The 13,175-nt window shown below is 50.7% G+C and overlaps 1 protein-coding gene across 1 annotated transcript in view; it reads right to left on the reverse strand.

Annotated features, from left to right (window-relative positions):
• The window catches only part of LOC144892085 (glutamate receptor ionotropic, NMDA 2B-like), a 248,235-nt gene that overhangs the window by 145,375 nt on the left and 89,685 nt on the right, over positions 1-13,175 (reverse strand). Inside the window, exon 8 of the mRNA XM_078777254.1 lies at positions 12,253-12,378. Coding sequence (XP_078633380.1) covers positions 12,253-12,378 — 126 coding nt within the window. The remainder of the gene's footprint in view (positions 1-12,252; positions 12,379-13,175) is intronic.

Raw genomic sequence — 13,175 nt, forward strand, 5'->3', positions numbered from 1 at the left:
TGGTTTGGTCCATTCGCAACGCCGGCACACGCGATCGTTCGCTGCTCTCTGATTGGTTGAATCGTTTTTTGGACATAGCTCGGTAAGTAATTGTCCGATTAATATGAAACCTTGAAAAGGCACATCCTCGGGTCCCCAGCAATATACCTGGCAAGTGAAAAGTATATCGGACCCGTGGTTGTCGAGAAACAGCGGTCACAGACAGACAAACGTACAAACGTACAAACGTACAGAGATTACTGGAATTATAGATAGACTAGGGCATGCCCGTACTATATATATATATCTAAAATTATATCCCCCCCCTCTATTTACATGAAATGGTTTGGTCCAAAGCGAACGGCTTGCGAGTGGTGACAATCCCCCCCCTCTATTTACATGCAATGGTTCGGTCCAAAGCGAACGGCTTCCGGAGTTTGGTAAAGAAATCGCCATCGCGTACACAAACGCGCAGGAAAGCGAATGAATCGCAAATTCGTTTTTATTAGTTTTAAAACATCGTTTAACGCCAACATAGCGCCAACATAGTTTGCAAACGTGAAATAAATGAATACGCTCTCAAATGTGCCACCCGAGGCAGAGTGTGTCCGCCACGTTCGGCACACGCGATCGTTCGCTGCTCTCTGATTGGTTGAATCGTTTTTTGGACATAGCTCGGTAAGTAATTGTCCGATTAATATGAAACCTTGAAAAGGCACATCCTCGGGTCCCCAGCAATATACCTGGCAAGTTAAAAGTATATCGGACCCGTGGTTGTCGAGAAACAGCGGTCACAGACAAACAAACAAACGTACAGACGTACAGACAGACAGACAGAGATTACTGGAATTATAGATAGACTAGGGCATGCCCGTACTATATATATATATCTAAAATTATATCCCCCCCCCTCTATTTACATGAAATGGTTTGGTCCAAAGCGAACGGCTTGCGAGTGGTGACAATCCCCCCCCTCTATTTACATGCAATGGTTCGGTCCAAAGCGAACGGCTTCCGGAGTTTGGTAAAGAAATCGCAATCGCGTACACAAACGCGCAGGAAAGCGAATGAATCGCAAATTCGTTTTTATTAGTTGTAAAACATAGTTTAACGCCAACATAGTTTGCAAACGTGAAATAAATGAATACGCTCTCAAATGTGCCATCCGAGGCAGAGTGTGTCCTCCACGTTCGGCACACGCGATCGTTCGCTGCTCTCTGATTGGTTGAATCGTTTTTTGGACATAGCTCGGTAAGTAATTGTCCGATTAATATGAAACCTTGAAAAGGCACATCCTCGGGTCCCCAGCAATATACCTGGCAAGTTTCAAGTATATCGGACCGGTAGTTGTCGAGAAACAGCGGTCACAGACAAACAAACAAACGTACAGACGTACAGACAGACAGACAGAGATTACTGGAATTATAGATAGATTATCCCCTTTCGCATTCAGAAGCTGACAATATTGATGTCATGGTGACAAAATTAATTTGCGTAACATCAAAGACAATTAGGTATTATCGACATCGGGGGTTATCAACCTTTATTAGCCCCCGCTGAACGGGGGCTTATGGATTGGGATCTTGTCCGTCCGTCCGTCCATCCGTATATCGGAAATGTATGGACCGATGTTGTTCAAACGTGGCACACAGATAATTATCTGTCATTAACACAGATAATTCATTATAATGAATTATGGGTTACATATGCACATCATTTTCTTTCGAGATCATATCCAAGATGGCCGACAGGTGGACATTTTGTTACTTAAACATGTCTTCAACCATTTCTCGGACATGCATGGTCTGATTTTGTCCAGACTCGGTACATCACAGAGCATGATGGCATACACGTGTGCCTCACTTTATTTTGCGATCTGATCCAATATGGCCGACTTGTAGACTGGCAACCATTTCAGTTGCAAAAAAACCTGATATTGACCATGTCCTCAAGAATTTCTCAGACAAGCATGGACCAGTCTTGTTCAAACTTGGCAGACAGATAATGTATGATGGGTTACATATGCACGTCATTTATTTTCAAGATCAGATCCAAGATGGCGGACTGGCAACCATTTTGTTACTTAAACGTGTCCCCAACCATTTCTCGGACACGCATGGACCGATTTTGTTCAAACTTGGCACAAATACAATACATGAGAGTATACATATACAGAAGGTTTTGTTTTGTAATCCGACCAAAGATAACCAACTGGCGGCCTTTAACTCCGTACAGCAAGATTACTAAAACCACGGGAGCTGTGACATGTTGTCTTTTTCTTCTTGTTAATAGGTGTGCCACTTTTGCCCAGTGGCATTGACCATGTACCAACCGAGATGAAAAAGTGAAAAAGTTTGACAAAAACAGAATCTGGCATGATGAAATAATAAGATCTTGATTATGAGCCAAATTTTATTCTCAAACACAGTTTCGCAGTAAGCACAACAAAAAAAATAATAACTTTCAGTTCAAAACAAAACAAACAAAACCTCAAACGGCTAAAGAGTTTTGTTGTCAGAATGAATTGCTATTTCAGAAATGTATCTTTTACCATTTTGCTAATCTTAGCCAATTAAGTCATCATCTTAATGTCAATACAAGGACCAGTTTGCGATAGAGCACATCGAAGGTCATATTCAAGTTGCAGTCTTTATCGAAGATTAGATTTCATCACGAAGACTGTGACGATGATTATCGTCCCCCTGTAGCGGTTACCGCTGGATGCACACAATCGCCTTGCACCGGCCAGAACACGGCCAGACGCGCCTCTCCCGGGCATGCCCGGACTCACTGTTCCCGGGCACGCCCGAACCTCCCGGGCACGCCCGGTCTCGTCTTTCCCGGGCATGCCCGCTCTCGCCTTTCCAGGGCTCGCCCAGAGCGTCCGGGCATGCCCGCTATCGCCTTTTCAGGGCTCGCCCAGAGTGTCCGGGCATGCCCGCTATCGCCTTTCCAGGGCTCGCCCAGAGCGTCCGGGCATGCCCGCTATCGCCTTTCCAGGGCTCGCCCAGAGCGCCCGGGCACGCCCAGCCTCGACTTGCCAGGCCGCAGCCAAACACGCCCGGGCAGGTCCAGACTCGCCTTTCCAAGGCTCGCCCTTGACACCCGGGCATGCCCGGTATAGCTTTTGCCGGGCAAACTTCCCGACATAAATGTGTATATATATTGCTGCCCGATAAACGGGCTTGTCAGAATACCTGAGCTGTTTTGTTTCAATAAAGCAACTCGGGCGAATTCCGTCTTTGGTCGCGTCAATTCTTTCGACTCGCGTTGGAGCGCAGTTCCTTCATTGGTGACCTACCGACATGGATACGGCAGTGACGCTTAAACTGCCTACCTTCTGGGAGGCTCACGTGGCTGTTTGGTTCGCTCAGGCGGACTCTCAGTTCGCCCTGCGAGGCATCGCCGCGGACGACACCCGCTTCCACCATGTTGTGGCGGCGCTCGGTTCCGCCACCGCGGCCCGCGCCTTGAGCCTCCTCGAGCACCCGCCGGCTGCTGACAAATACGACGCGCTGAAGACACTCCTCCTCGACGCTTTCGCCCTCTCACCGGCAGCACGCGCACGGCGCCTGCTCGCTCTGCCCGAGCTCGGCGACACGCGCCCGTCAGAGCGCATGGACTATATGCTCTCATTGCTCGGTAAGCACTCTCCGGATTTTCTGTTCCGCAAGCTTTTCCTTCGCCAGCTGCCTCACCCGGTACGCCTCGCCCTGGCTGTCACGTTGATCACGGATTCCCGCGCCCTCGCCAGGGAAGCCGATAAGATCTCCTCGGCGGGCCAGCACATCGGCACGGTTACCTGGAGCCCGCCGCCGTCCGAGGCAATGCCCACGACGCCCGAGCGCCCTGCGCGGTTGGAGGCCGAACTGCCGGTGCAACTGGTGGCCGCCACGCCGCACCGCCCGCTTCCGACACGACGGCCGGGGCCTCCACCTGACCGGGCGTGGTGTTATTACCACGCCAGGTTCGGACACAAGGCTCGGACGTGCCGGCCCCCGTGCACTTTCGGCAGGTCGGGAAACGGCCACTCGGGCAACTTGCTGTTTATTCGGGACAAAGCGTCTGGGCGGCGTTTCCTGTGTGACACCGGCGCCCAACTGAGCGTCATACCCGCCTCCGAGCAGGACAGGCGGGACGCCGTTTGCGGCCCCTCTTTGGTCGCTGCTAATGGCTCGGCCATACGCACTTTCGGCCCACGCGTCGTCACCCTCTGCTTCGGCAGCCAGCGTTTTCAATGGACTTTTGTGACCGCCTGCGTCCCCATGGCTTTGCTGGGCGCCGACTTCCTCTGCGCGCACGGGCTGCTGGTCGACGTCAAACGTCGTCGCCTTGTCAACGCCGAGACCTTCAGCTCCCTGGCGTGCACGATGAGCAGCTCCGCGCCGACCGAACTGGCGTGCGCCCTCCCGGCAGCGAACGAGTTCGCTCGCCTGCTCGCGGAATTCCCGGCCCTCACGCGGCCAACGTTTTCAGCCGTCGCGGTGCGGCACGGGATTGAGCACCACATACCCACTATGGGCCCGCCGGTCTACGCCAGGGCCCGCCGCCTCGACCCGGCCAAGCTCGCCGTGGCGAAGGCCGAGTTCGACGCGTTGGAGCACCTCGGCATCGTGCGGCGCTCCGATAGCGCGTGGGCCTCGCCACTGCACATCGTGCCAAAGCCGGGGGGTGGATGGCGCCCGTGTGGCGACTACCGCTGTCTCAACGACGCTACCACCCCCGACAGGTACCCGATCCCGCATATTCAGGACTTTTCCGCCCGTTTGGCGGGACGGGTCATCTTTTCGAAAATTCACCTGATACGGGGCTACCACCAGGTACCTGTCCGGGCGGCCGACGTCCCGAAGACGGCCATCATCATGCCGTTCGGCCTGTTCGAATTTTTGCGGATGCCGTTTGGCCTCAAGAACGCGGCCAGGCGTTCCAGCGCTTGATGGACAGCGTGCTGCGCGACCTGCCGTTTCTTTTCGTCTATCTGGACGATATCCTCGTCGCCAGCACGTCCCGCGCCGAGCACCTCCTCCACCTCCGAACACTGTTCGGTCGCCTCAGCGAGCACGGCTTAATTGTCAACCCGGTCAAATGCCACTTCGGCGCGACGACCGTTGACTTTTTGGGCCACCGCATCACCAAGACCGGGGCCGTGCCGCTGCCGACCAAGGTCGAGGCCATCACCACGTTCCCGCGTCCCCGTTCCATCAAGGCCCTCCAAGAGTTCCTCGGCATGGTGAATTTTTATCACCGATTCGTGCCCCGCGCTGCTCAGCTCATGCGGCCCCTTTACGAGGCCCTCCGGGGCAAGCCGGCCAAGCATGACATTGTTTGGTCCGCGGCCATGGACGCGGCCTTCGCCATTGCCAAACGGGCCCTCGCCGACGCAACGCTGCTGGCTCACCCGGTGCTCAACGCACCCATTGCCCTCACTACGGACGCCTCCAACTACGCGGTGGGCGCCGTCCATGAGCAATGGGTGGACGGGGTTTGGCAGCCACTCGCTTTTTTCAGCCGGCAACTCCGGCCGAACGAGTTAAACTACAGCACGTTCGACCGTGAGCTGCTCGGGCTATTCCTGGCCATTCGCCATTTCCGACACCTCCTGGAGGGCCGCCCGTTCACGGCTTTCGTCGACCACAAGCCGTTGGTCTACGCAATGGCTAAGGTCACGGAGCCGTGGTCGGCCCGCCAGCAGTGCCACCTCTCCGCCGTGTCGGAGTTCACCACGGACATCCGGCACGTCGCCGGCAAAGACAACGCCGTGGCCGACTGTCTTTCTCGGGCCAGTGCGAACACGGTCCACCTCGGCGTGGACTTCGCGCTCATGGCGGCCGACCAGACCACCGACGCCTCGGTGCAGGCACTCCGTGCGGCGGACACGGGCCTCCGCCTGGCCGACATTCCCTTCGCGGGCACCGTCCTGCTCTGCGACGTCTCCCAGGGCCAGCCTCGCCCCATCGTGCCCGTTTCCTGGCAGCGCCGCATCTTCGCCTCCATCCACGGCCTTTCTCACCCGGGCCGGAAAGCTTTTCAGAAGCTGGTGTCGGCGCGTTTCGTCTGGCACGGCCTTCGACGAAACATCCGCGACTGGGCCAACGCCTGCACGGCCTGCCAGCGGGTCAAGGTCCACCGCCACACCCAGGCCCCGCTGGCACCTTTCGCCGTGCCTGAACGGCGTTTCGACCACGTCCACGTGGACCTGGTGGGTCCCCTGCACCCCTCGCGGGGGTTCACCCACCTGCTCACCATGGTGGACAGGACCCCCAGGTGGCCGGAGGCCGTGCCCCTCGCCTCCACCACCACCGCCGACGTGGCACAGGCGTTCATCGCCACCTGGGTCGCGCGCTTCGGCACACCAGCGGACATCTCGTCCGACCGCGGCCCACAGTTCACGTCTGAGCTTTGGGGCGCGGTCGCCCGTTCGTCGGGGGTCACGCTGCACCGCACCACGGCCTACCACCCCCAAGCCAACGGGTTGTGCAAGCGGTTTCACCGCTCCATGAAGGCCGCACTCATGGCCGGCCTTCAGGACGACGGTTGGGCCGACCGGCTGCCGTGGGTCCTTTTGGGCCTTCGCACGGCCCCCAAGGAAGACCTCCAGGCGTCCGCCGCCGAGCTCGTCTACGGCCAGCCGCTCCGCGTCCCGGGCGAATTCGTGCCTGACGCTACCAGTCCCTGGTCCGCCGCTCGCCAGCGCTCGGACCTCCAGGAGGCCGCCCGACGATTTGCCCCCGTGCCGACGTCCCGCCACGGTGGCCCCCAGTCCTACGTCCCCCCGGCGCTTCGCACAGCGGAGTACGTCTTTGTGCGTCATGACGCGCACCGGGGGCCACTCCGGCCGCCGTACGACGGGCCCTTCCGGGTCCTGCGACGGGGCGACAAGTCTTTCATCGTCGACTTCGGCGGCCGGCCGGACCGGATTTCTGTGGACCGCCTCAAACCGGCGCACATGGACGTCGACCGACCACCACGGTTGGCCCTTCCTCCGTGGCGAGGCCGCCCCCCGTCCACAGTTCCCCCCGCTCGACCACCCACCACCACGTCGGACCCCTCCCCACGACCCTCCAGGGGTCGCTTCGGCCGGGTCATCCGGACCCCCCTTAAATTGACCCTGCCGGTGCAGGTCGATTCTGGAGGGGCGTGTGTAGCGGTTACCGCTGGATGCACACAATCGCCTTGCACCGGCCAGAACACGGCCAGACGCGCCTCTCCCGGGCATGCCCGGACTCACTGTTCCCGGGCACGTCCGAACCTCCCGGGCACGCCCGGTCTCGTCTTTCCCGGGCTTGCCCGCTCTCGCCTTTCCAGGGCTCGCCCAGAGCGTCCGGGCATGCCCGCTATCGCCTTTTCAGGGCTCGCCCAGAGCGTCCGGGCATGCCCGCTATCGCCTTTCCAGGGCTCGCCCAGAGCGTCCGGGCATGCCCGCTATCGCCTTTCCAGGGCTCGCCCAGAGCGCCCGGGCACGCCCAGCCTCGACTTGCCAGGCCGCAGCCAAACACGCCCGGGCAGGTCCAGACTCGCCTTTCCAAGGCTCGCCCTTGACACCCGGGCATGCCCGGTATAGCTTTTGCCGGGCAAACTTCCCGACATAAATGTGTATATATATTGCTGCCCGATAAACGGGCTTGTCAGAATACCTGAGCTGTTTTGTTTCAATAAAGCAACTCGGACGAATTCCGTCTTTGGTCGCGTCAATTCTTTCGACTCGCGTTGGAGCGCAGTTCCTTCACCCCATTATTATTATTATTGATCTTATTCCCCCATTATCTTCCCCCATTATTATTATTGATGATGTTGATTATCTTCCACCATTCATTGGAATCTCCCGCGATGAAGCTATCTCTGAGGGCCTTTCACTCACTCACCGCCTGACAGGTTGGTGGTCTTTCTGTCTTTCACCGACTCCTCTCCGGCCTTGCTCCCCCTGCTCTCTCTGTGCTCTGTCCCCCAAATATTCCTACAGGTCGCACAAGATCTGCCTGCAACCCTCTTCTGGTGAAACTGCCAAAATCAAGACTCTGCTCACCTTCACTCTTTAATTCCTCTTTACTCCCGCCTCTGGAACAAACTCCCTCACTCTCCTCAATCCAACTCCTCCCTCTAGGTCTTTAAATCAGCTGTTCACCACCATCTTTTATCTTCCCCCTTCCAAAACCTTGATCTTTTATACCCCCGTTAATTCACCCCAGATCCACTTTTCTGAAAGACCAACATCTTTCCTGGAAGTCCTAGCTGTGTCCGTGTTTTTGTTTTTTTTACCTCTCCCAGCCCGCACCCCCTTCCCACGCCTCCTCCCCCCAAGCCCTCTCCCTCCCACAGATCTCCCGATGTCCCTGCTCTCAAATGTTGTACTTGTGTGCTTCCCCCTCTCTCCCAATCCTGTCTCCCTCTCCCTTCATTTCGTCTTATGTGTCGGTTTTTTTTTTTTTGTCATTAATGTTAGCTCTTCCACGAGCCTCGATCTTGTGTACAAAAAAAAAAAGACGGATGAAAATCCGGCCTCACACAACCATGGCGATGGAAACACAACATTTGGGCACAAACAGCCAATTTTGCAACCACAGGGTATCAATTCAGCACATCACACCAAAGGTCTGATATGCTTTTTTGTTCAAAGATATCCTGGGCTGTGGAATAACTCTGGAGATGAATCATTCTGGACAACGCCAAGTAGCTCCTCTGTGGTGCAATGGTTAGAGCACTGGCTCTGAGTCTGGGAGGTCGGCAGTCCAAACCCCGCCCGAGTCATGCCAAGCTGCTTCCTTGCTCCCTTGCTTGATGCTTAGCATTTGAAAGGATAGAGCATGGACAATCCCCTTCGATTGGCATCCATGAGGAGGAGGGAATTACCCCCTAGGAAATGGCCAACTGAGTGCGGAGATAAAAGTCGCACCATTGTTGTGCCATCGCTCATGGTACCCAAAGTATTCCTGGAAGTGACGGCACTTCCCCCAAGCTCAGTGGCTGTGTTAAGTGTTTGGCTCGTCAGTACGTCCATGTGTATGTGTGTGTTTGTCCATGTGTGTGTGTGTGAGTGGCAGCTCCATTGTGAGCCTTAGGCCTTATATGAAAAAAAAATGCAGTGAGGTGGCTTTGAATGAGGGTTTTCAAGAACGATGACAATCCCTCACCACTTTGATGACGTCAGTCAGACTTTCAAACAATTTGAAATCCCCACATCCAATGTTAATGTTCCAGACGAATGGCTAAGGCGACCATATCGAGCCAGAAAAAGTGTCGGTCGGTAACATTTTCTACCCATTCAGTTTAGGTAATAAATGGGGATTCTTCTTCTTCTATCAACTCCACAATTTACCATAATCACAGTTCTGTAGTGTATTTCCATCATCAGTGAGGGGCTGCAGTACAATATGCAAACATTCAGAGTTGTTTTGTCACTAAATTTTGGTGCACAAATCTCAGAATCACAAATCTATAAAAGTAGAATGCAGTTTATGAAATTATATTAAACTAGCAAAGGTACCCGCCCTTTGGGCGGGGCTTCAATTGGGGGCGGGGCTTCAATTGGGAGGCCCAAATGAAAAGGCAAAATATCAGAAATTTAAGGCTTTATTTTTTATTTTAAACGATTTATATAAACATCCGTTAAATCATATCACACGCAAAGCATCAAAATCTAAACAGTATTTGTAGAATTTAAATAAAAGCCGCAATTATTCCATCATGTTTGGAAAAATTGGAAAATTGGAAAAACAATATAGTCTATTTTACTCCAGGGGATCCCAGGATTACCCACCCAAAATTTCGTTGCGATCAGTTCAGCCGTTTTTGCGGTACCTTCGAACGGACGGACAGACAGACGGGCGGACAGACATTTGGTTAATTATTGTCTGTCATGTACCACCTGAAAATACCATATGTACCACTAGTTGGGAACCTTTGCTCTACAATGGATTCCGTTTCCTGGATTTTGTACACATAGGAAACCATACAACGTTTGGTTTCCTGCGGATACGACCAACTTCAGATGGGTTGTGCATCATTTCAGTTCAAGAGGTTTTATCGTTAGTTGCAAATTCCTAATTGGAGAGGAGTAAAGGTGGGTTTACGATTCTTTCTTTCCACTGTAATTTTGGCCAACCACTTCCCATTACCCTGCACGGCACGTTCTCCTCCTGCCAGCCATGGCCAGTGTAAGGAACACAGCTTCACCTTGTCAGGAAAAAAGAAGGCACCTCTGGGACTGTGCGGGCCTACCTCGCAATCAATTTACACGAAACAGGACACTATACCGAAGAGAAACATACAACCGGACTTTCGACCAGTGGGAAAAATGGACTCGCTCAAAAGGTACGTGACCTTATTAAGGGATTCTGCTTTGGAGAGGAAGTTGTGGGATGGAGAGATGGGTAGTTGGCGACTATAACTGACTACCCTCACTGGCTTGCTTGTGACACCTTGCAGGACGAAAAATAATACCTATTAAAGGGCAGATGAGCTTTCTTCGGGATCCAAGGGCTATCCAGTGAGGAGATGGTGTCTCCTAAAAAACACTCATCTGGTTTGACCGGTTTTTTGAGGAAGTAGGTTTTAGACAGCAACCGCTCAGGGTGGTACTACCGTTCTGACTTAGCAGCGTCAAAGTGTTGCCCGGAACCATGTTACACTCTCTGTGTCAGGATTACCTGTCGTACTTTCCGTCTCACTCAAACTAGAGCTCATAAGCCTAGCTTCAATCTCTCTTTCTTACAAACAAACATCGCACACTTTCCTTACTCATTTTCACTCCTCACCTTTACATTATCTCTCTTTTATCTGGTTTATTTTGGAATAAATTTGGGAATTTATATCTTTATGCAATTATTTTATTTAAGGCCTGGCGTCAATGAGGACTATATCGTCCGTGACTGGAGCCTTCAAAAAAAAAAGTTGAACAGGTAAATTTGTATTTTTATGCCTCCGCCCCCCCCCCCCCCCCCCAAAGGTGGCCGGAGGCATTATGTTTTCGGGTTGTCCATCTGTCCGTCCATAGGGGCTAAACCTCGTTTTTCTCAGCAACCACAAGGCTGATTCAGACGAAACCTTCAGGGTAGGAGCGACACCCATGCACAATGTGTTTATGATAATTGTGACGTCATAGGTCACGTAGTATGGCACCCATCTTGGATTAAACACAAATAATTTAAAAATATATTTTTCGGAAACTGCTGAATGGAAAAATTTGAAACTTGGCACATTGTCAAGTCCTCCCAATGGGGGAACAAAATCATGATAATGATGACATCATAGGTGAAGTGGTATAGCAGCCAAAATGTTTTAATCGAATTCCTTATCCTAAAAATCTTAAATTTCATGCACATGATCTATGACCCATTTGTATTGAAATATTAAATTTATGACATCATAGGTGACATGGTTTGGCAGCAATATTGGATTTAACCTAAAACCTTAAAAAAAACATCTTCTCCCAAACCACCAAATAAATTGACGCGAAACTTTACGTGTGTCATTGACTAGGCATGGCGATTAAAAGTTGATCACAAAACATCATTGGTCACATGGTGTGGCAGCGATAATGGATTGAAGGAAAATGTTAAATAATTATATCTCTGAAATCGCTTACCCTATCAATGCGAAATTTTACAAATATCATATAACACCTTTGTTGCATATATTTTGAAAATTATGATGTCGTAGGTCACGTGCTTTGGCAGACATCTTGAATAGAAAAATGAACCTTATCCAATCAACCTGACAAATGTGATCCTCTACCCATACATATACAGAGTGTACATTTTTAAAGGTCATATGTCACGTTGTGTGGCAGATATATTAGCTTGAAAGCTGATAATTTAAAAAAACCCTTTCTCTGAAACCGTTTCACCGATCGATGTGAAACCTGTCCTGTCTGGTGAAAATGTGATACTTGAAAACAGCTGAAGGGGTTTAAATCAAACTTGTTTATTTTTAGGACAGTGAACGAGGGCATCTACCTGTTGTGGGACTATGCGGAGGCATATTGGCGACACAGTCGCATTGTTCTAGTTTTGACAATGATCTAAAGCTCATAGTAGAGCTTGTACCGAAATTATATGCAGGAATAAAACATGAGTAGACCTCAGTGCACTTTTGTGGTGGACGTTAAAGATACCAGGGTGTCCATGAAGAATAGGCAAGTTATCGATGGCACCTTGAACAAATTACAAAAGTGAACCTGAGATCTTCAAATCATCAACCAGGGGTTCAGATGGGTACACTAACAGACCAACCAAGTTAATGGCGGAAGGGCTCGGAGTACCCTTTAGGAGGTCATACCTTTTCCACTTGCGAGATTTCGGTTGTAGCCAACAGGGCTCAAGTATTCAAAGCCAAATACAGCGACGGCATTCAGTATGAGGCACAGGAAAAACATCATAACCCATACGTCGGCGCTGAACGGTTCTGCAGGGTGTAAGGCAGGGTGTAAGGCAGGGTAACAGCAAAACGTTAAAAGTGCACAGCAGGAGATGGGGGTATTGTAATCACTTCTGTGTGTCTGTGTGTGTGTGTCTGTCCGGGCCGTGAATTTTTAACATTTGAGCTATTGTCATCAAATTTTCAACAAATCTATATTATGATAATATGGAGAAGAGAAATAAATAATGTTGTGAAAAGGTCAAAGGTTAGCATCACATAAAATCATAAATTTTCATCCAGTTGACCTGAAATTTAAATTTACCATTTGAGTTTTGTCATTAAATTTTCACCAAACTTTATTATGATAATATGGAGAAGGCAAATTAATAATGTTGTCAAAAGGTCAAAGGTTAGCATCACATAAAATCGTAAATTTTCATCCAATTGACCTGAAATTTAAATTTACCATTTGAGTTTTGTCATTAAATTTTCACCAAACTTTATTATGATAATATGGAGAAGAGAAATTAATAATGTTGTCAAAAGGTCAAAGGTTAGCATCACATAAAATCATAAATTTTCATCCAATTGACCTGAAATTTAAATTTACCATTTGAGTTTTGTCATTAAATTTTCACCAAACTTTATTATGATAATATGGAGAAGGCAAATTAATAATTTTGTCAAAAGGTCAAAGGTTAGCATCACATAAAATCATAAATTTTCATCCAATTGACCTGAAATTTAAATTTACCATTTGAGTTTTGTCATTAAATTTTCACCAAACTTTATTATGAGAATATGGAGAAGAGAAATTAATAATGTTGTCAAAAGGTCAAAGG

Source organism: Myxine glutinosa, chromosome 5, assembly GCF_964187855.1.
Source record: "Myxine glutinosa chromosome 5, kmMyxGlut1.1, whole genome shotgun sequence".
Classification (NCBI taxonomy): Eukaryota; Metazoa; Chordata; class Myxini; order Myxiniformes; family Myxinidae; genus Myxine; species Myxine glutinosa.